Here is a 22,171-nt window from a genome sequence, read left to right as displayed (position 1 = left end):
CCACAGAACACTCAAACTAATCTCACATGTGAAAGTAAAGATGATACAGGAGGGATGAGACGACTTTTTGAATATGGAATTAAATTCCCAAACACAAAGCGCTTCCAAGCTGTAATATTTTGTCCACATGGTTGTATTATGTGCATTTATACCTGGCCTATTTCAGATGTGGAGTGAACAAGAAGAGGGTCGATAGGTAAAAAGTTTGGACCCCCCCCACTCCCTCCCTCCCTCCCTCCCGGTGTCGTCACGCAGGAGGAGGGATGGCACTTTAAATATGGAGAGGGACACGCTGCGCTCAGACGCTCTCCACGCGAAACACCAGACGAGCCGTTTGTCTGAGCTGTTCTCTGGGCTCGACCTGAACGAGTCCGCCGCGACATGAGGAGGTTGTCTCGCGTGTTGCACTCGATCAATCCAAGGCGAAGGTAGCTCCAGTGACCGTGCGTCTCCTTCGTTCCTTTCATTCAACTCGACGCGGGACGGCTCGGCCGGGCGGGGATCTCCACACGCCGACTGCAGAAGTTTCAGTTGAACCGAGAGCGACGACCGCCGGAGCCCGGGCCGATCACCCCCCCTCAGAAGCGGGGCGCGTCAACATGAGCTCCGACAAGAGCAAGTAAGTTTCACGGCACTCGCCTCTTTGCTTGTTTCACCCAGCGGGCAGGTGGTGTTGGGAACTTTTACCCTGCACTCCCTCACCTCAGAGCCACTTCCTGGCCAGGTGAACATGTGAGATCCAGGCACCAGGTGAGTTTCAGTCAGCCAGTGACCTGAAGTTGGACGCATCCAAAGTGTTCTCCAAGCGTCACCGCGGGACTGTTTGTGCGTAAAATCTGGTGGCTCATAGGTTTTCAGTTGGACACTGAATGAGTTTGACTTAATGTATGGCACCAGACTATTTATAATGCCACTGATCACGTCAGGAGCCGTTTCCATTCATCCGAGTTGCACTCTCAGTTGGACGAGCCACTGTGGCTATGAACGGCCGGAGGTAATCCACTTTCCACGAACCTGTCCCGATCAATTAGAGAGACACAGGGGAGCGCAGGCGCGGCGGTGGAGATCATGTCTCCGCTGCAACTTCATGGATAAAACTGTGTGTGTGTGTGTGCGCGCGCGCCTCGCAGGCCATGTGGGCAGACACCCCCAAAAAAGTCCACATCGAGCGTGGGCGCAACGTGTGCGTCCACGTTGCGCAATGACGCAAAGCCATGACGGCCAGGGGTGAAACGCGGAAATCCACGTATGCGCCAGAATCCATTATGTGTGCTGCGCAGCCAGGAGCACCACCGGGTGCTTGGGTGAGCCTCACCTGCAGCCGGCGTGAGTCAGTCGGAGATTTACAGTTGATCGAAGACTAAATCCACCCAGATCATTCACCGAGAAGGGCGCAGTCAGTCAGTTCGCCGGCGAGTGTAACCCAGAGTAACCCTGCAGTGGCTTCAAGTGCCCTCCCTGCACCGCGCAGCAGAACACCGTGGAAACACAAGTTGACTCTCCCTTGTTGTGGAGGTTGTGAAATCTGTGTCGCAATGGGGGAAACGTCCTCCTCTTTTTTGTGTCACACATTGTGTTTTGCTTGGATGACTCTTCCGCGTATTGCTGCCGCTGACTGGAAATCTCAGGTGCTCTTTTGTGCACTGCGCATCAAGACGTCCATCCACTTCCCTGTGCCGTCGAGAGGCGTCAGAGGGAATTCCAGAAGTCGAAGTGTACCTGACCCAGCAGGTTAATTGCGTAATTGCATAGAGGATGCACAATGACATGGCACGTGTCCTTTTCTTTCCTCTCTCTGACATGCTTTTTTCAAACTCATTTTCTCCAGTTGGTCGTGTAAACTGGTTCCATTGCTCTCTCTAGTCCGTCGGTTAAGTCATGTTGCAAGTGATGCCAAACCTGCCCCTGCCGTGTTGAGGGATTTCCAGCTTGATGTGTTTTCTTAGACCAGAAAAAGCAGTTGAAGATAATTTATTCTCAGAAGCGCTATTGCACTGTTTCCTGTTTCATGGAACAAATGGTGAGCTGGGAAAATATGGTTGTCCATCATGACAATTATTGTTGGTTGCAGCTTTTAAAATAGCATTACAATATAGTAATATGAATATACTCACTCTTAAATTGTTTCCAAGGTCCCTAAACTCCTGCACAATTGAAAGGTGTCTAAAAAAACAAAGGTGGCTTGTTCAATGAGCATAGTTGGAGAGTTTTCAGTGGCGTTTTAAGAACGTTGGCTTTTTCCAAGTTGAGATTTATTGTTTATCTGCCACGTCCTCTGTTCCCTTTCCATCAGGGGTGACTAAAAAATGTTTTGCAGGCATTTTCTAGCCCCCAGGGGTTGAGTGTTTGATACTTTGGTTTTTGACTAGAGTCTCACTTTAATATTCATAAATCCCCCCAAGTTTCGCTGAGGGGGGCACCCATCCATCCATCCAGCCAACCAACCAACCACCCACACGGTGAAGCTGGCTGGTGGGATTGGGTGCGTCACTCTGTAAAGAGATGGCGATGATCCCTGATCCCCGAGCAGCTGATCCTGGCTCCTCACGCACCGACAGGTTTATCCACTCATGAGTTCACCAAGAAACTCTCGGGCGGCGAGAAGTTCGCAGCTGGTTGCTCTGACCCTCACCCAGCTTTTGATTTTCCATCTTTTTTTCGTTTAGTTAATCAGTCAGTGGAAGTCACAGCAGGAAATGAAAAAGATCAAGGCGATTTCTAAGAATTTGCAATGAAGCGAATGAGGAGACATCGGATCTGATCTGCATCTTATCATACGTTCAGTTCATGTCTTGCTTTCAGCCACCTGACTTTAAATGAATGAGTAAGTCACTCTGACTGTGTAGGAGAATGCTGAAGATGGAATTAACATTTCTTATCCTGCGTCTATCGATCCAAACACTTAATTTTTCTGCTTATTCCTATCTCACGCACCAGTTTAATGCGTGGTGTGATTAACACGGTGCCACAGCCAGCGGTTAACCTGCAACATGAGCTTTCTTTGCTCTTCAGCCGTTTGACGACCTTCTCACTGTTACATGACCTGTCCACGCACGCACACACACGCACGCACGTGCACACGTACACCACGCTGTACCTGTTGCAGAGGTAAACGCTACACAAATATAAGACCCCCCCCCCCAGAACACTACATGCATAAACATGTGAGCACGAATGGATTAAAACGGCTCCAGCTATTTGTTTTCATAGTTTTGTCTGCGTCTCTTAATTTTTTTTTTGCGGGACAAAAGCAGCTCCCCGAAGCCGCTGGTTATTTTCTGTACGCTCTGTCCTGGTGGGGGGAAGAAAAAAAGATACAAGCAGAACAGAACACGTAGAAATCTGGAGTTAAACGATTGCGCCGACGCCCCCCCCCCCCCTCCACACGGCGCCATGTGGGAACTTGACCTCTCGTTTTGTGAGCAACAATGGGCAACAAAAGGAGGCTACGGAGGCCAATCACAGTATAACTAGCGCTTGTAACTTTTGGCGCTGGGCCCAGCCACCCCCCCTCATCACTCACTTGATCTCCTAGCTGGCGGCTCAACATTGCGTCTGCTATCAGCATTATAGGCTGCCTCCTATCTCTCTCAAGGCCAGATACCAGTGTGTCCGCTGGGGAAATTCAGATGAGCTCGCAGAGGAACAAGTTGTATCCTTCCTGACTTTGTTTATTTAGTGGTTTGTGTACGCTGCTCCCATCCCCTCATTTGGGGAGCCGCGTCGTCCTCACTCGGGGATTGTACAGTAGCAAAATGGGAACTCTTCAGATGTCTATTAACAATTTTTAACATTCTTGAGTTTTGCACCCTAATGGTTCAACAAAGCTATTCTCATAAAGCGGCCGGTCCAATTAGTTGAAGAGATAAGATGAGAAGCTTTTATTGTCATTACATCACAGTGAATACAGCGAAATTGCGAACGCCCTCCCAAATGAGTTCCAAATTTGATACTGACACGCGTATATCCTAGAACAGTCTGGAGGAATGAATTGGCTGAGAGGTAACTCTGTTCTTATGTGGAAGGCTCACCGGAAATACTGTAGGACAAAACTAAAAGTGTATGAGAAGTAGGTGTGTATTTCCTTTTTGTAACTGCTCTTGACAAATGTGCTGGATAGATTGTATGTTGGGGCCTTAAAGAAACCACACTTTCCATGGCCTGGATTAGTCCACACTCTGCTGGACAGGACATTACCTCCAACTTTCCAGGGAGGTTGAGGCTTCATGATCAAAGAACCTCCAGGTCATGTTGGTTGCTGGGACCTTGAACGAAACAATAAGGCCCTGCATGTGGACTAGAACCAGAAGAACCGGTCTGATATTGAACTGTTTTTTTAAAGGTGCTGGGTAATTTATTCATGCACCCGCTGAGGAAGAAGAGGTTTGTAGGTAGAGGAGAAGGTGACACCTTATGCGGGAGGTCGTAACAGCTTCGGGAACGCTAATGCACTTTAAAACTTGTTAGGTTAGACCTTGCTATGTAATTGCACATCGTGGTACGAGGGGAGTTGTTTGTCATAAAAACAAGTCGCTGAATAGGAGTTCTTATCTGGGTTGTGTTTCATGGTAACCCAAATATGACACCACTGGCTATAAAAGTGGGATTTTAAAGGTGGCATATTATGCTCATATTAGGGTTTATGCTTTTAATCTTGGTCACCACTTGATAAGGATTACATACAGAAAAGGCATCAGTGTCCTCCTACTGCTTATTCCTGCAGCTCTTCTTTTAGCCCCTCCTCCCAATAAACGCCGGTCTGTTGTGATTTCAAAATTTGTAGGAAATGTGACGCCCCTTCACCAGAAAATTGGAGACTCTCAGATTGCAGGTGGGGTTACCCCGAAAGAGTCCAACTGTGACATCAGCGTGGGAGAGAGATCTGCACCAGTTGTTCAGAGTCAGGCTGCAGGGTTTAGCCAGCTCACAAAAAAAGACAGGGTGGTCTTTTTTCACAGGTTGTGGGCTCCACAGAAAAACACATTTATGTGCCTGAACACTGAGAAAGTGAATTTTACGTAAGATAATATTTAAATGAAAGGTTATGATTAAAATTCATTTGGAAATTCTCTTATCTTTTCATGGTTTGATTTGATGTGTTTTTACAAATTGTGGATTTTTTTTTTGGTGGAACGATGTCGACGATAGAGACTGAGTGCTGATTGTTGGGACTGTTGGGTTTATCTGTAATATTGTGAGGTCGCGACCTCGAGTGAGATAACGTATGTTGCGATTTGGGGCTGTACAAATTGAATTGAATGACGTTGTGGCAGAATATTCTGTCAGACTGGTATAGTTGCAAGCACATTCCTTGTGGGGATCCATCTTAAATTTTCTTTCTCCTTTTTTCTTGTAGAGTGGAGGATGAAGCAGTGTTGGACCGAGGAGCATCCTTTGTCAAACATGTCTGCGATGAAGAGGAAGTAGAAGGTAACGTTATCCTGCTGGCCGACATGTTGTGAGCGTTGACTCATCCGCGTGTGTCCAGACTTAATACTGCACTTGCAAGTGTCACCCCCCCTGTAGTATCAACACAACATTATGTGATACAAAAGGCATAATATCCATTTAGCTTCACGTTTCCGTGCAGGAAGGGGTTTCTTCAAGTGTTTTAATCCTGTCCAGTCCGAAAGCCACAAAATAATTCATCTGGAGACGCCCACGTGGAGTTAGTGCGAAGTTCACATATTTCACAAACGAACACTTGAGGCTGAACACAAAGATAACCACATCAGAGTTTTTGGGCATTATGTGAAGCTGTTTGTGTGTATTCCACAGCAGCTGCAAGAATCTTTGCATGGAAATGTACGTCCTTGTGTGCACCTCAGGTGTATTTGAATTTCTGCACGGAAGCAGAGCTGACCACAGTGACGAGTGAAAAATGTTATTAAAACCCACAAGCAGTGTTGAAGCAATGGAACACATGCAACCGATTGACGCATTTGGTAAAAAAAAAAAATAGGATTAACTGTATTCACTTAATAAGAATTTTAGACAAAACACCAAGCAAAACTTTGAGTGGTGAGTGCCGTGAAGGAAATAAAATCTAATGAAGTACCTTTTACAAATTACATTTGAAGGCATGTGATGTGTATTGAAATGAATTGTAAAAGTAAATCTCCCAACACGGCCCAGAAGACGAGTATGGAATGCATGGTTAAATGGGAAAACACACAGTCACTTCAATACTCACATGGTCAGTCTATCCCAGGAGGGAGAGTTTTCTGTTTCCCCCTAATTACTTCCTGGAGAAATTTAGTAATTTCCTGAGTGATCTGCAGTGAAGGAAGTAGTTGGCATTCGTTTAATGTTGCAGGGTGACTGACAACGTACTGTATCTATTCCTCATTTGGAGAACTAAGCAACAACCCCACCAAGAGTCACTAAATGGTTTCATCGCACCAGATCGACCGGTCCGCCTTTGTTCGTGCTCTTCCAGTGGTGATGCAGCTCACCAGTGCTCGGCATAATTCAATCTGACCTGCATTTTCCCTGTATTGCCCAGGTCACCACACTGTGTACATTGGAGTGCATGTTCCCAAGAGCTACCACCGGAGGAGACGACACCGGCGCAAGTCCAGCCACAAGGACAAGCGGGAACGAGTGGAACAGAGTGTGGAGGGCTACAAGTCCGATGGGGAGAATGCAGACGACTCCACCACAAACATCCTCAAGCCTCTCAGTAAGTCCTGTTCAAACGAGATGAAATTCAGTAAACGCTTCTGCCGTGCAGAGTAAAATGAATGTGAGCCATACTATTAATGGATAAATCTCGCTTACGGTGACTGTTCAGTCAGTTGGTCGAAGTCCAGCAGCACCGCTGCAAATCACAGCCGACAGGATATCGGGGCTCCTGTGGCGAAGGAGGTAGTGATTGAGAGCGGGGGGGCCTGGGCGGGGCGACGGCCAACAAACCAAAGGAAAAAGGCAAAACCCTGCACTCGACAGGATTAATGGAGTGGGGGAATGGGACCATGTTGAACACTAATCTGAAAATGACACTGGATTTGGCTTACAGTGTGTAAAGTAAATACAAGAGGGGTATTATCTGTCACCTTGATGATTAACACAGTCCTTAGTGGGATTTGTGGGAAAGGATCGTCGGGGGCTAAAAAGCAGTTAAGATGGTAAGAAAGAAGTGGTGAAGAAGAGGCAACACAAACAGAAAACGTCAAGATGGGGATGTTGCTGAAGTGCAAGTCAAGTCAAGTTTATTTATATAGCACATTTCAGACAGCAGGCAAGAAAAAGATCATACATGACAAAAACAAACAATAAAAAGATATGAGAGAAAAAAAAATGAAGCATAGCAAAAAAACAGGTATTACAAATTTTATAGCTCGCTGAAGGCTTTTGAAAATAACATGTTTTTAGTTTGCTGACACTGAAGACACTGTTGTAGCCAACCTTAGTTCCTTTGGTAGAGAGTTCCAGAGAGTAGGACCATGATGACTGAAAGCACCATGAGCTGATTTAGAATATGTTCTAGGAAAAGCAGGAGACCTTTATTTGATGATCTAAGGGGTTCTGTCTTGTGTATTCAGTGAGCATGTCAACAGTGTATGAAGGAGTTAAACCATTCATAGATTTAAAAAACATCCTAGCATAGGAGTGATATGAAATGTTGTGTTGCTGAATGATGGACCCAAGTGGGTGCATATACAAATTGAATAGTAGAGGACCAAGAATTGACCCTTGAGGGACTCCATACGGGATGTTGACTATCTGATTTAAAGTCACCAACAGAAAACAGAGAACGATCTTCCAGTCAGATATGAAGACAGCGAGTTAAGAACTGTGCCTCTGAGGCCTTAACAGAATTCAACAACAGAGTGGGGCCCAATACAACCTCGGTGCCGCAAGAGCAATTTAAATAGTGAAATATAGCATTGAAGTGGAGTTAACTGAAGCGACACAGCAGGATCTCCCAACAGCACTGAATAAATGTCAGTCCACAAAGTGGATAGGGATGCAAACCGCCCATCAAGATTGTTGTCAGTCTTCTTCCTGCTGTAGGGAAAGCACACCAGATGTCTTTCCTCGTACTCAAGCTTAGGAAAGAGGCATGGTAAAAACCATTAATCCCATGATCATTTTCTCCAGAAGGAGGAATTATGATTCCAAAAGAGTCTTTCGATATAGGTCAGTTTGAAGCCATATGTCGCCTGAATGTACAAGAAGAGATGTTTTTAATAAGAAATGTGGTAAAAGGAAGGGGAAGCATAAAAAAAAGACGGCCTTGAAAGGTGCTGTAGCATCAGTGTTCAGTGTATGAGCCATTTAATGGTGTGGGGATCTCCATGCTGTAACTCTGAAGCCTTGATGAAGGCTCCGCACCACCACACAAACCTCTTGGACGTTTTTCCTCTTCTTTTTCTGGATGACACCAAACATTGCAGTCTGGTTAAAAGCTTTGTACAAGACATACAATTATCATAGAGTTTACCGTAAAAATGGCAGCGCCTGGAAATGAGCACAATGAGAGGTTATTTGCAGTCTACCCTTCCTCTGGTGGAATAGCCATTATGGTATCAAAATGGGCTGGAGACGAGAAAAGAGCGGGATTTACCTCCCGACGCATTAGGGCCTGTAACGTCCGCACCACCTACCTCACCTTCAGGCTGCTATGGCATCAAGGTTAACTCATGCAAATCGAGAATTAGAAGGCGCCACTGAACTGGTTATTCCACTGATCTTTGATGTGGCTCATCACAAGTTCATTTAAAGCTCTGGTCAAATATGTAGTTGTGCCTACACACACGCAGTAAATGAGTTGAGGGTGAAATGACACAGAAAGAAGACTTTGGCTTCTCGAGCGACAGGACAAACAGTGGAGATTATCTTGCGGTGGATGAGCTTGGAGCGAGGTTTTGAGCAACATGCCTGGATAATATAAACTGGTGGAACAGGAAAAGGGAAGGAAATTGCAAGAGTGGAATTTTTCATTTTATTTTTTTAGCCTTCCTTTTTTTACTCACAGCAACCTGGTGTTACCCGTTTGTGCAACATTTAGTCGGGGCCTGTTACGCATGGTTCTGCTTTTTCTGTGTGTACAAACTGGATTTAGATTGGTACGGCTGAGGACTCGGCGTCGCATCGAGCCGTCGGTTCACGGGTTTCCGCGCAGCAGACGAGCACTTCGCTAATCCCGTCACACTGCTGCTGTAGCTCCTCTGACGCCGTAATCCGCCGCGTTACGCCACATGCTCAGGTGTAAACCCGCCCGTGCGCTTAGTCATCCAAAGGTGCCTTGATATGACAAAAGAGTCTCGCTCACGTTAATCTGTCGTGGGATGTCGTGGGGTCTGTCTGATCACAGCTCGAGTCCTGCAACACCCTTGTGGATCACTGTGACCTGGGCCAATGGGAATCTCCACAGACATCCGTGTGGGTTGACCCTTGAATACAAATTCACATCTCTTACAGGGTCCATTGAGCAACCAATGGACAAATGTAAATGGTCTAACAGCTATTTGAACTGTAACGTGTTGTATCGCTTTATGAATTGCAATCCAAAGTCTTTGTGGCTCTAGATTCTTGGCCTCACTTTTACCCTGTAGCATTTCACGTGTGTATGGTCAAAACATGGCAACATTTTTTTTCAAATGTAAACAGCGTTGCTGGTTGTTCATCCATAGAATCCATATCAGACTGTACATTAACAGGCAGTGGGGCAGAAGTGGAACCAAACTAAACACAGCAGCACGTTTCAAACTGACCCATGGTTCTCACACACTAACACACACACACACACACACACACACACAGCCGCCGTTTTTCTCATCCTACTGTATCGCCGTAGAAGATCAGAACTGTAAACAGTCTTGGGAGGTTGAAAGGGAGGACAGAGCCGCTGTACAGTATGGTGAACTGGAGCCACAGTTGGGACAAACATTTTTCTCCCGTTGAGCAGTTGAGATCAGACGTACAGTATTAACATTTTGCCCCTCTCTGTAGTATGAGGGCATGTCGCCTTTTTCTTTTTAACTCCTCTACTGTCCTCTGTGGAATCCCTTATTGCATCCACCACCAGCTCATTATGAATAATTGGAAGTGTATTAATGGATCTAGATTGGGATGTGTCAGTAGGTCGGACATTATGTCTAGATTTCCCTAACGGCAGCATGTGTGAACATGTTGTTTGGGGGGGGGGGGGGGGTGCAGTGTCCTGTAGCACTGCTTACTGTAAAGTTACTGTAGAAGGTGATGGCCAGAGAGTCTGATGTATGGGCACGGCTGACATGAACCAGACGTCAAAAGTCCCGACTCAAAACACACGATTCAGCCGACAGCACACGGAGCCCCCCACCCCCACCCCCCCCACCCCCACACACACCTAAATCTCCGTAATCCTGTTGATTCTGGCAAAACACCGTGGAGCTGCCCACTTAAAGTTATGTGTAATTACAACAAAGGCCTGGTTTTCATTGATAACACTCGTTGCGAGGCTTAAGAGGCGAGCTGTGTTGTGTACACCGTGTGGCGTCACTGAGCGTCGCGCCAAAAGGGCAGAATATGGGGAACACTAAAAGGTCTTGTGTAAGCCACTGGTGGAGAACGTCACAGTTTGCACTGCACCATAATGCAAATGGGCCGACCCCCAGTCTTCCGTATCCTAATGCTGTTTCAAGTGTTTCACAGACCTTGATCTTGACCCTTGTGTAGCTTAGCAGTTGTTGGATTTCCTCGCTGCAGTAGAACCCGTTCCAACTGTACTATTTTAAAAACAAGCATTCTAAGTTAAGCTTGGGTGCTCTCTGTCGGGATTAAAAGGTTACAGACACTGTTACGCTGTTGGGGTATTGGCCTGTGGAATCCCGGCTGGTACAGTATATCAAGAGAATGCGGCATAAATAGCCTCTTGTGTCTTGAGCGCTCCAACTTTGTCATTCCCTAGAACTGCTGACAAGCGTGAGTCATTATTCTCAATGGATAACCCACTATATAGGCTCCAAAAATTCCCTATTCTGGGGTTGTAGCTTCCTCTTTGTCCATAAGTTCTGAAAAAGAAGATAAAGATGAATATTTGGTTCAATGAATTCTTGTTCATTGGCGCATCTTTGCACACGCTCCACAGAATGAAGTAAAACTTAATATTCTTGAGAAAAGTTTCCTCCCGGTGTTGTAAAAGTCCTTCCCTCTGAAATACCAGCTCTCTTGTCGTGGGTTCAAACTGAGTAATCGTTGTCTGTCATACTGTGTATTGAGGCGGATTTTACCTTCTTTGTAGATCAGTATGGCCAAAACAAACATGTAAAGAGGCCTGCATTTCCATTTACATCACTGTTTTACCCAAACACAGCGACACCTTTTTAATTTGGAGGCTAAAGTCACAGTTGGTGCAACCTGTCTGCCATTAAAGCATTTGGAGGCTGAATACTTAATTATTGTGGATTCCTCATCTCTTGAGATTAAAAAACAAATTGTTACTACTAGGACACTGAAATATTCAGTGTAGGTATCTGACTTCCAGGTAATTCCTTGCAGGGAAGATGAGTGTTGTACGTTCCAGTACTCGTTAAAGCAAAATCCTCTGACAACGTTGCAGTGTGAAAACGCCTCGTGTGCACCTTTTTCATTTTGATTGATTATGACCGAGTGTTTACACGATGACATGACTTCACGAACAGTTATTTAACATTGTTATTCAGGAGATCTCACCTAATCATGTTTTATCACGTCCAGTACAGCAACAAGACCTAGTCTGTTGTATGAAATTTGGATCATATTAAGTCGGACAGCATCTTAAAATGCCTCTTTTCTCCTCACAGTTTCTCCAGCCGAGAGGATCAGGTTTATCCTGGGTGAGGAGGACGATGGCCCCCCACCACCTCAGCTCTTCACCGAGCTGGACGAGCTGCTGTCTGTGGACGGGCATGAGATGGAGTGGAAGGAGACGGCCAGGTAAGCCACTGGACTCCTGTGTCTGTCACAGCCCGACATGTAAACCTTTAATAACCCCCCCCCACCTCTTATTTTTATTAAGAGCCATGGGCAGTGTACAAAAATTTCCTGCTTCACAGTCCCGGTGCAGTGAGCGGAACACAATCCCTTTATGAATAATCGCGTTTTGTATGTGTAGGGAAATGGTACTAAAGTCAACTCCCAGTCTATTCTTATCTGACTGAGATCTGTAGTACCTGCTCTGTGGGAGCAGGAAAAGGCAGAAACTCCCACATGGCCAGAGCGAGACCTACTGTTACGCTCTAGAGCACATTCAAAATGCTTTTTTCAGAGTCCTGTCCCCATGTGGCACAGTCTTTGCTTTTCTAACAGAAGCTGTAATCGAATTGAGATGGTTTTAGTATTGCCGTTGAAACGGTCAGGCATTGTAACTGTTTCACATTAGTTTTTATATATAGTAATGTTTTAATATCACCATGTTAAATTAGGTTTAGGGTTACAACCCTAAGGGGACAACCAGTTTTCACACCAAAGTATTTTTTGCCTGTACTAGTGCATTCTGTTTATGGGGTGGGGTTGCACAAAGCTCCACACAGAGCTGTGGGAAGGCTGATAAATGACCTCAAGTGATATCACGTGAGTCATCCTGGGTTAAGTCTACAAGTGTGAAAGGGACTAAGCCCGAGTGTGTAGAGGTAGAGTCGGCCTGTAGGCCTCTCCTCATCTGCACTTGAGACTAACGTAGCCTCCAACTGCGGGCTAGTCATAAACTCGTAACACGCACAAATGTTCAACTGAAGTGTCGTCTGTTGAGTTGCATTGGGGGCAGTGTAGGCGCACGGTGTTAAAGGGTTAGTTCAGTGATTTTGAAGTGGGGTGGCGTGAGTTACTTATGCATAGTTAATGTCACCTTATGGAGATGGTGATCAGCGATGTCATTTAACGGCCGTTTAAGTTTGCACTCTTTTTTTCAAGCGTACCTCGGCCATGTATTACTGCGCCAGTGAGTTTTTTTTAGGTAAGCATTTAAAAATGTGGCGAAGAACACGTTTCGCGGTGGTCCCCTCTGCAACAGCGGGACTGTGACTTATGCTACTTCCACTTCCCCTCCAAACTCTGTTTAATGACATCGCTGATCACCATCTCCATAAGGAAACATATTAACTATGCATAAGTAACTCAAACAACCCCACTTCAAAATCACTGAGCTATCCCTTTAAGGAGAATTGTGCTGAACACCAATACCTATGGTTCAGCTGCGTTCATTTTTAATTCTTTAATCATTCTTTCCACCAAGAGTCTGAAACAGTGGAGTGCCCTGCAAAATGAGTGGAGTGGAGTTGCTTATGATAGTCCAATGCGTTTGATGCTGAAGCTAAAATTGTCAATCAAGTTTATAGTGATATGTTGTGCAGGAGAGGTCCAGATATATCTTTTGACACGGATGCAAGTATTGTGTAAATTTGTCTCAATAGCAGAAAATATGCAGCATTTCTTTTTGATAACCGGCACTTTTAATTCCGTGTCCTGTTTTTGGACGGTGAAAGAGTGAGTTACATTCAAAGGAATGTAAATGAACTCCTTGAGGTCGACGGTGCCTCGATTGCCCAGTGAGATTGCTGATCACGGACATGTCGAGCATAGCCAGAGTGATACTCAATCCTCAGAGGAAACTCCATCCGCAGGCCTCCGGAGAATGGCTCTTTGTTGTGGTGCCATGTGAGGCATTATTACTAAAAAGAATCCGTGTCCTGAATCCTAACTTCCAGATTAAGCCCCCCCCCCCCCCCCCCCCAGTCTTTAGATTTATGTTTTTTATTTCTACGCTGCGTCCTGCGTCCCCTATTCTTGCCTGGTCAACTGTGTCCAATTCAAAACACGACCGGGTTGTTTTGGTAAAGAAAAGAGAGCCCATCTCGGCTCCTTTTGCTCACGGCCCGTATTTGTTCATAAACCTTTAAAGCCACTGTTCTGCACGCTTATTTATATTCTGCACTGACCTCTCAGGAACCTGCATGAAAGGGGAGGAAAAAAACCCTTTTATAAACATATGGGCTTTGTCTGAAATGCCACATTTATTGGCACGGTCCAAACATGGCTGTTAAAGTCAAGTACTCTAAACACTTTTCCTCCGCTGTCCAGATGGATCAAGTTCGAGGAGAAGGTTGAGAAGGGAGGCGAGCGCTGGAGTAAGCCTCATGTGGCCACGCTGTCCCTGCACAGCTTGATGGAGCTCAAAACGTGTATCGAGAAGGGCACAATCATGCTGGACCTGGAGGCCTCCACACTGCCACAGGTTGTCGGTAAGCGGCGTTGAATATACCGAGAACTCCTTAGTGTTGCATGTTTTGAAGAAGTTGGGGAAAGCTCAGTCTCTGTCTTCAATCTGTCCCTCCAACAGAGATGGTCACCGACAGCCAGATTGAGACGGGTCAGTTGAAGGCAGACTTGAAGGAGAAGGTCATGTACACGCTGCTGCGGAAACACCGCCACCAGACCAAAAAGTCCAACCTGCGCTCTCTCGCAGACATCGGCAAGAGTGTGTCCAGTGCAAGTAGACTGTTTTCAAACCAGGAGAATGGTAATGACACATCTTTTTTAACCCACTCCTCTTGATCGTCGTTGTCTTCTTATTTCCTATATAAACCACTAACTTCTGTTGGAAGGTTTCTTTCCTAACGTAAGCTCTTTTCCTTTTTTCCTCTCTTCTCCACCTTCTCAACTTGGTTTTCCTTTTCCTTTATTCTCTCTTTCCTTCTCTCTGGGTCTGGTGCTGCCTCTGACTTCCTGCATCTGGGGTGTAAATAGCACGCAACCCCCCTGATCACCCTGTGCCTTCTTTAACCCCACAAGACCCAGAGGAACCGTGTGACGTCATGAGGAGTTCCAGCATGGGATACCTCTGTAAGTGAGGTCGCGGCACTCCCACTGAAAGCAGTATATTTGGAACACAGTCCCAATGCGCTGCAAGAGCTGCATGCATGTGAATGAACATATTTGGGTACAGCCCCCAAAAAATGGAATTCAGTTGGGCTCTCCTTCAGACCGTCATCTTAAAAAGCTTGATGTGCGTTCAGTGTAGAGACACACAACGATGGTGTCGCCTAACTCAAGAAAGCCCAATGTGCTTCACTAAATATTTACTTGATTTAGTTGAAGACTCTGTTCTCTTACATTGTCAGTAACTGTGGGTGAGTAGGCCCCAGATTGACCCCCATCAAGTGGAGTTCCAAAGTTTACATCCTCACTCATTTGCCAATAGTAGCCCAAGTATGTTCCTGCTGACACGTATAAGCAGTGGACCGAGGACAGCCATGTGTCCCAGCTCTCCTCTCCCCGCAGTGCCTGAATGAATTGACCATCTGGCATTAGTCCTAAAGCTTAAGCCTCGCCACATTTAGCTCAGTCCTGATGTTTCTGGCTGTCTTCGTGTGCTTTCCTGATGCCTTCCTTTTCTTGGACACCTCTTCTTCTTTGGCCGGCAATGTCTCATTTGAAGCTCTGCTGTCTCGCACTGCCTGTCTGATCCCAACTGTGTCTTATCTATCTGCAGGTAGCCCAACCACTGCCCATCGAAACCTCACCTCCAACAGCCTGAGTGACTTCTCTGACAAACCAGAGAAGGATCAGGTAATGTTTTTGCATCTCTCCATATTGGTGGATAGAGATGATTAGCATTGATGATTTGTCTCGTGTGTGCGTGCGTGCGTGCGTGTGTGTGCGGGCGTGCGTGTGTTTGCATGAACTTGTGAGCCTCACATACTGATAGATAAGACCCCTGACTCTCTCCCCCTGCTCTGTGCAACAAAAGCTCACTGTCTCCCGTCTTTGTCATGCGGGTTTCTGTCGTCGACTCACGCAGTTTCTCTCTGTGACTCATGGTGGAATACATCGGCTGTGTGATCTACAGATGCACCACACACACACACACACACACACACACACACACACACACACACACACACACACACACACACACACACACACACACACACACACACACACACACACACACACACACACACACACACACACACACACACAATGGCTGAATCAGTTAAACTGTAACAACTGGCATTACACTCCAGCATCGGTTAATGAAACAGCAAATGTGTTAGAATGGTCTGACCTTTGACTTTACACCAAGGCCTGTGTTAGTTAGTCATTTCATTACAAGTTAGTTTTTTTTTCCCCGTCATACAAAACGAATGTGTCTTTAACTGAATCCAAAATGAGCACAGTGTAGACAGACTGTATACAGTTTCATACCCTGTAATAAAGTATGTTTATACGGTGGTATAAAGTCGAGCTGTTGTTCAGCAAATAATTGTAGGAAAGGAAGTGCAATACCTGTTATGTGCTTGTAGAGTTACCATGTCAGTCCCTGCATTGGTAGAGCCACATTTTAATCACAGATATTTGAAATGTCAATCTATCATTAATCACATGTGACAGTAAGGAAGTAGGAGTTTCAGTATGCATGTCCTGCTCCTTAAATCCGTGACACATTATAAGCATCGTCAGTGTTACAAATGCTGCCCGACCTTTTTCATTTAAACGTGTGTACGTTCTCCCCCTCCGCTCTGCTCTCTGTGTCCCAACAGCTGAAGAATAAGTTCATGAAAAAATTGCCCCGTGATGCTGAGGCGTCCAATGTGCTGGTCGGCGAGGTGGACTTCCTGGAAGCTCCCTTTGTGGCGTTTGTTCGTCTGCAGCAGGCGGTCATGCTGGGGGCTCTCACTGAGGTCCCTGTGCCCACAAGGTAGGGCACACGGCAGGATTAGCTGTTACAAGTGCCACCAGGTTGAAGTCACCTGCTTTACTGATGCTGTAACAAACTACATTGCACAATACGGTCAGATTCTGACTTTGTAAATGTCCCCCCGCGTCTTCTTTCCTTGCTCTTAGATTCCTCTTTGTGCTGCTGGGCCCCAAAGGTAAAGCAAAGTCTTATCATGAGATTGGAAGAGCCATTGCCACCCTGATGTCAGATGAGGTATCTTATTTCTATGATCATTTCATATTTTGTCACTTTTCCAAAATGTAACGCACAGAGAGGGGCCTGGTTTGAATGGGTCTGTACTTGCATAAGGGAACACTTAACCACTAAGTGCTGTGTGGGTATATCGAGAGGACCAACACTTTAACTGATTATCACCTTAACACATATTTTGGCTCTGCTTGGACTTATTAAGCCTGGGATAATGGACTGAGGATAATGGGCATCTTGACATGGCTAATCTTCAGGATTTTCCAGGAGCTAAATGCTAAAGTGAGAATGCTAACAGACTTACAAAACCGATGTTGCTCATGTTTTAGTGCCGACACTGAAATCCTTTTACCATGTTTAATCATCTTATTGTTGCATGCTAGCATGCTAACATTTGATAATCAGTATAGGCTGATGGAAATGTCTTTTGGTCCTTAACCAGAGTACTATGAAGGTAAATATGTTGCAAAATGCAAGTGCTTGTAGACTGGATTTGTGAACTTGTAGAATACAATGTGAGAACTTGTAGAAAAAAGATTTCACTCACAGAAAACACTCACACCTGTGTTCTGAATTTGAAGTCACAAAAAAAATATTTACAAATGTGTAGATTGATAGTAACATGAACACAATGGCCTCTGCAACTTCACAAGTGACGAATCTGTGCCTTGACTTTTGCAAACATTTCTTTCACAGCCTATTTGGGAAAAAATACATTTAAGAAAATAATATTATTGTAAGATCGCATGAGATTGGATTCAATTTCTCCACAGCTAAAGTCCCAAAACTGAATCCTCATTTATCTTATAAGTTCCAGCTGCACTGGGCTGTCCACCCCCACCACCCACACAACTTTTCCTCTTGTCAAATCTCAGCCCTATGGATATTGCTGTATTAATCATTGCAGCAGTTTGCCTGAACAGGTTGTTGGTAGTGAACACCTCTGTTGAGCTGTGTGTTGTAGACACGTGGTGTTGGCAACAATGTTTTTATTCAATCTCTCTGCTTGTACAACTTCCAGTATGTTCTTCACTTCTCCTGACTAAACCTCTCCATGTTGTCATGAGTGTCAACAGGCAGAGCATCATTTTCTTAATCCTGGTATCACCTGGCCTGCCAGTACCCACACAGGCCTCGACTTTTCCCAGTATATCACGTATGTCAACATGGCAGGATAGGAAGTGGTTTCCAGGATTTCCTTGAGTTAAACTTTACCCCCTCAGCTCCCCTGTGACAGTTGTGTCACGGGTTTATCAAATGTTTGTGTTTTTGAGTAATCGGCCCTGAGCCGTAGAGGGTAGTACTCTACCTGTGTCCTGGGACACATGGAGATGATGACACATGAGTTATGTTCTGTGCATTGTGACAGAGTTGAGTAAATTCTTGGTTGCTGTCAGTATTCTAGTGGTGAGGTAAGTCATCGTGATTTGCTTTTCTGTGAGTGAGTGTGCAGTGTGCTCCTGTGAGCCAGTGCAGTTGCACATTTAGTCCTTTTGTTTTTTCTCTCCAAAGCCCTGGATGAATAATTAAGAACATGCTGCATTATTGATTCGGTGATTACTAATTGGCCCGTTATGTTTGTTTGTCGGCAGGTATTCCATGACATTGCCTACAAAGCGAAGAACCGGCAGGACTTGCTGGCCGGTATCGAGGAGTTCCTAGATGAGGTCATCGTCCTGCCCCCTGGCGAGTGGGACCCTGACATCAGGATAGAGCCGCCCAAGTCCCTGCCCTCCTCAGACAAGAGGTTTGCTCTAATCCACACAACCTAATCCAAATGAATGAAGTCACCGCACTTAAATCTATTACAAATCAATCCGATGTGTTACATGAACATGCATCATGCAGCACTAATAATAATAATAATATTAGAATCCAAAACCGCTTTACAGAGTTTGGAAAATAAACTATAAACAATCCAAAGGCAGAAGATGAAAGAAGAGAAGCTGATGTGTAAAGATCCCCCTCTCTGTAGTTTTTTTATGTTTTAGCCACGTCTTTATTGATGACATCATAACGGAGTGGACATACAGGGGTGATCATTTTATACCCACTAACTTTAAGCTTTAACAGTAGCACGAGTCGACAAGTCACCAAGTTGACAAAGTCTCATTAACAACTGTTAAAGCAATCCTAATCAATATTTACCTAAAATGAGTCATCATAAGCAAACATAAGCCGTCATAGTGGTCATACCTGTAGCAGCAAAATGTATGTGTGTGTAGAAGGAGTGTGCTCTCTCATCGCTGATTTAATTCTCAAAAGCTTCATAATTTCTCATTAATCTTGTTAATATCTGAAGTATTGGAATACAAAAAAATAAATGCATTTAATACTGCACGTGTGTCACTAAGTACAGGACAATACTCATCACATCACACTAAAATTGAGCAGCTATGCTGGTAAGGCATTATTTGAAAAAGGACAACCTTTCCTGAGTAGACAAATTGTTGTTCTCAGTTGTCATTTATAAATATACTGTAGCCTTAAGTGTGACTTATGTTTCTGTAAAATACAAAATGTTTTGTTATCAGTTGTTTAACAAGACGTAATGTTTCTTCTTTTTTATGTTGTAAATGGACAAAACAAGACAGAATTTCCTGCTGACATATTTCGTCCTAGTTTATCTGACTGTATTGATAGTTTGTTATATTTTTTTTTTTTTTAAAGGAAGAACATGTACGCTGGATTAGAGGCTCCTCAGATGAACGGCGACGCTGCCCACGATGCGGGACATGGAGGGGGAGGAGGTCACCAGGTCGGAGAGGAGCTTCAGCGCACCAGAAAGTAATTATGATCTCACTTTCCCGACTTTAAATAATTTGAAGAATTTAAAGAAGAAACCTGTACATTTATTAAAAATAAAACTCTACTGTGAGCACGTGATTGTTTGCAATATACACAGTTAAAAATCATTTCTTTGGTTTTTCAGAAAGTTTCCATTGAGGAAATGATCCATGCATAAATGAAGAACAATGAAAGCGATTCACTGTTGTTTAACATTTTATTTGGATCAAGTATTTCTTTCTTTGGAAACTTTGCCAAAAGTTTTTTTCTCCACACCTCATGAGTCATTTGTATAACTGAAGTAACCCCCGTTGCACCTGCTGACTTGACTGGACCTGTCCTTTAAGGTTTTGCGGAGGTCTTGTTCTGGATATCAAGCGGAAGCTGCCATTTTTTGCCAGTGACTTCTACGACGCACTAAACATCCAGTCTCTGTCTGCCATCCTGTTCATCTATCTGGGCACAGTCACCAATGCGATCACATTTGGAGGCTTGCTCGGAGATGCTACAGACAACATGCAGGTATAACCCCTCCGCCCATTCCTTGGCCTGGTATGTTATTACGAGTGGGGCCAGTTTCTGTGGAGATCTTGTGTTGCACATTCACAGGGGAAAACTCAACAGTTTCCTGTTCACCGTAAACCAGGTTAAATTCCAGGGAGTGTTAAGACTGTTGGCATTAAACCCAGAGTGATTTAGCTTGGGTTTCAGGTGGCACTCATTCTTGCACATTATATGTATCTGGATATATCTAGATTTCTTCATTTCGAAACACAAATGGTGCGGACCATTGATGATTTTACAGCACTGAGCGGGCCACGATCGATCCGCTAACCACTAGGCCAAAACCCCTGAGTTGTAGTGTTATTGGCTAGCACTTGTCTTAAGGTGAGAGTGACGAACGGAGTGATGTTTACAAACTGCACACACAGTGTTGTGTGGTGCGGTCTGCACCATTTTTACAGAGCCAGGGCATGCGGGGAACGCTAAAGTGTATTGGATTCAGATCGCTTACGGCCCCTTTAATCCCTTGAATCTGTTTTTAGTTGTTTGATTATTACTCTTCATATTTTTTTTTAACCGTCCCTTCACAGCTCCCTGTTAAGTGACAAACCCATGCACAGGGTTCACTTCAGCTGATAAGCCATGCTAATTTGGAGCTCAAAGGCTCATACCGCATCCATCTGTTGGACCTGCTGTTGACAAGGCAGCACGTGGCATAGTTGCACAGCGGTGGTATGATGGGCGCACGCCGCCCCCCCGCATCCTGTGTGCCCGTCATTGCTGAGTGTTAACAGTTGACCAGTGACTAAGGTACTTGCTCTAGCCTCTCTCCGGCCACAGAGCTGCATCCTCGCGGAGCAACAGCCTCGGGGATTTGCCCAGGCTGTAAATAACCACAGATCCAGATTACTTAGCCACCGTAGCCTCGTCATTACTCTGCATTCCTGGTGACCCCCACCCTCCTCCCCCACCCTGTGTGACTGCATCAATATGGTCACAACAGAGGGAATCCCCTGTCCTCGCCTAACCTCATTCTCACAGCAGGTCCATGAGGTGCAGAGCCTAGGTGTCGAACGCTCGTCCGTCTCCTGTATGGACGTAGCTTGTAAAGTACACAGGAGTATGCAAAACTGATAATGCCTGCAAAATTAAACAGGCCTTACCTGATGAGCCAGAAGTGCAGCAGTGTGATGTGTACAGGAGAAACAGAGCTTCCAGCTGAGCAGGCAGAATGATCCCTGAGGGGTTGAGGAGACGTGTGCAGAAAAAAGGAAGACGAGATGCTTAATGCTGATGAAGGAATCTGCCTGTTGAACAATTTCCTTCATGCTCACCATTTGAACGTGCACATATTATCTCCGCAGTTTTGGGCTCAGTGAGCTCTGTTTAAACTGTGTGTTGTTATTTTCTCCTGTGTGTTGCAGGGAGTGTTGGAAAGTTTCCTGGGTACGGCGCTGACGGGAGCCGTGTTCTGTCTGCTGGCCGGTCAGCCCCTGACTATTCTTAGCAGCACAGGCCCGGTGCTCGTATTCGAAAGGCTCCTCTTCAACTTCAGCAAGTGAGTAGTTACCTATCAAACCCGGTCAAATAACAACCCGTGATTTTTTTTTTGTCAGGGTGAATCAAAGATCGAAAAACAGTCACAGTGGCCCTGGGGGATATTTATAGAAATACGTTTTTCCCCAGAGGACAGATGCAGGTTTTTTTTAGGTTTTTTTTAGAGATCTATTCCTTTGCCCCAAGTACACAAAGCAAAAGCCTGCCTACAAATGGATTCACCTTTACAGCTGGCAACTTTGCTTTAAAGTTTGTTTATTTGATATATATCTTGTGATAACTTTCTGCATTCTGTAAATCTCTAGGCAGGAACAGTTTGTCCAGGGTACAGTTGTCGGCTGATTGTTCATTTCCAGTTTTGCTTCCTGTTCTGATTGACTGTAGGACAACACCCGCGCCACACGCAGCCGATTCTAGAACTAAACCAAA

General features: G+C 45.1%; 1 protein-coding gene across 3 annotated transcripts in view; it reads left to right on the top strand.

The window, feature by feature from the left end:
• The first annotated feature begins 264 nt into the window (after positions 1-264).
• LOC118284858 (electrogenic sodium bicarbonate cotransporter 1-like) overlaps positions 265-22,171 on the top strand; it is a 31,371-nt gene continuing 9,464 nt past the window's right edge. For 2 of the 3 annotated variants that reach the window (XM_035607991.2, XM_035607990.2), the window contains exons 1-14: positions 265-619; positions 5,357-5,430; positions 6,506-6,682; positions 11,772-11,904; positions 14,047-14,207; positions 14,306-14,485; positions 14,713-14,808; positions 15,458-15,534; positions 16,509-16,666; positions 16,813-16,900; positions 18,487-18,641; positions 19,565-19,681; positions 20,029-20,203; positions 21,610-21,743. In XM_035607991.2, the coding sequence (XP_035463884.1) occupies positions 600-619; positions 5,357-5,430; positions 6,506-6,682; positions 11,772-11,904; positions 14,047-14,207; positions 14,306-14,485; positions 14,713-14,808; positions 15,458-15,534; positions 16,509-16,666; positions 16,813-16,900; positions 18,487-18,641; positions 19,565-19,681; positions 20,029-20,203; positions 21,610-21,743 (1,745 nt within the window). In that variant the 5' untranslated portion in view covers positions 265-599. The remainder of the gene's footprint in view (positions 620-5,356; positions 5,431-6,505; positions 6,683-11,771; positions 11,905-14,046; positions 14,208-14,305; positions 14,486-14,712; positions 14,809-15,457; positions 15,535-16,508; positions 16,667-16,812; positions 16,901-18,486; positions 18,642-19,564; positions 19,682-20,028; positions 20,204-21,609; positions 21,744-22,171) is intronic. The other variant, XM_035607992.2, reaches the window with a different exon arrangement.

The sequence above is a fragment of the Scophthalmus maximus genome, chromosome 20, assembly GCF_022379125.1.
Source record: "Scophthalmus maximus strain ysfricsl-2021 chromosome 20, ASM2237912v1, whole genome shotgun sequence".
NCBI lineage: Eukaryota > Metazoa > Chordata > Actinopteri > Pleuronectiformes > Scophthalmidae > Scophthalmus > Scophthalmus maximus.
This window is presented reverse-complemented; position numbering and strand designations above follow the sequence as displayed.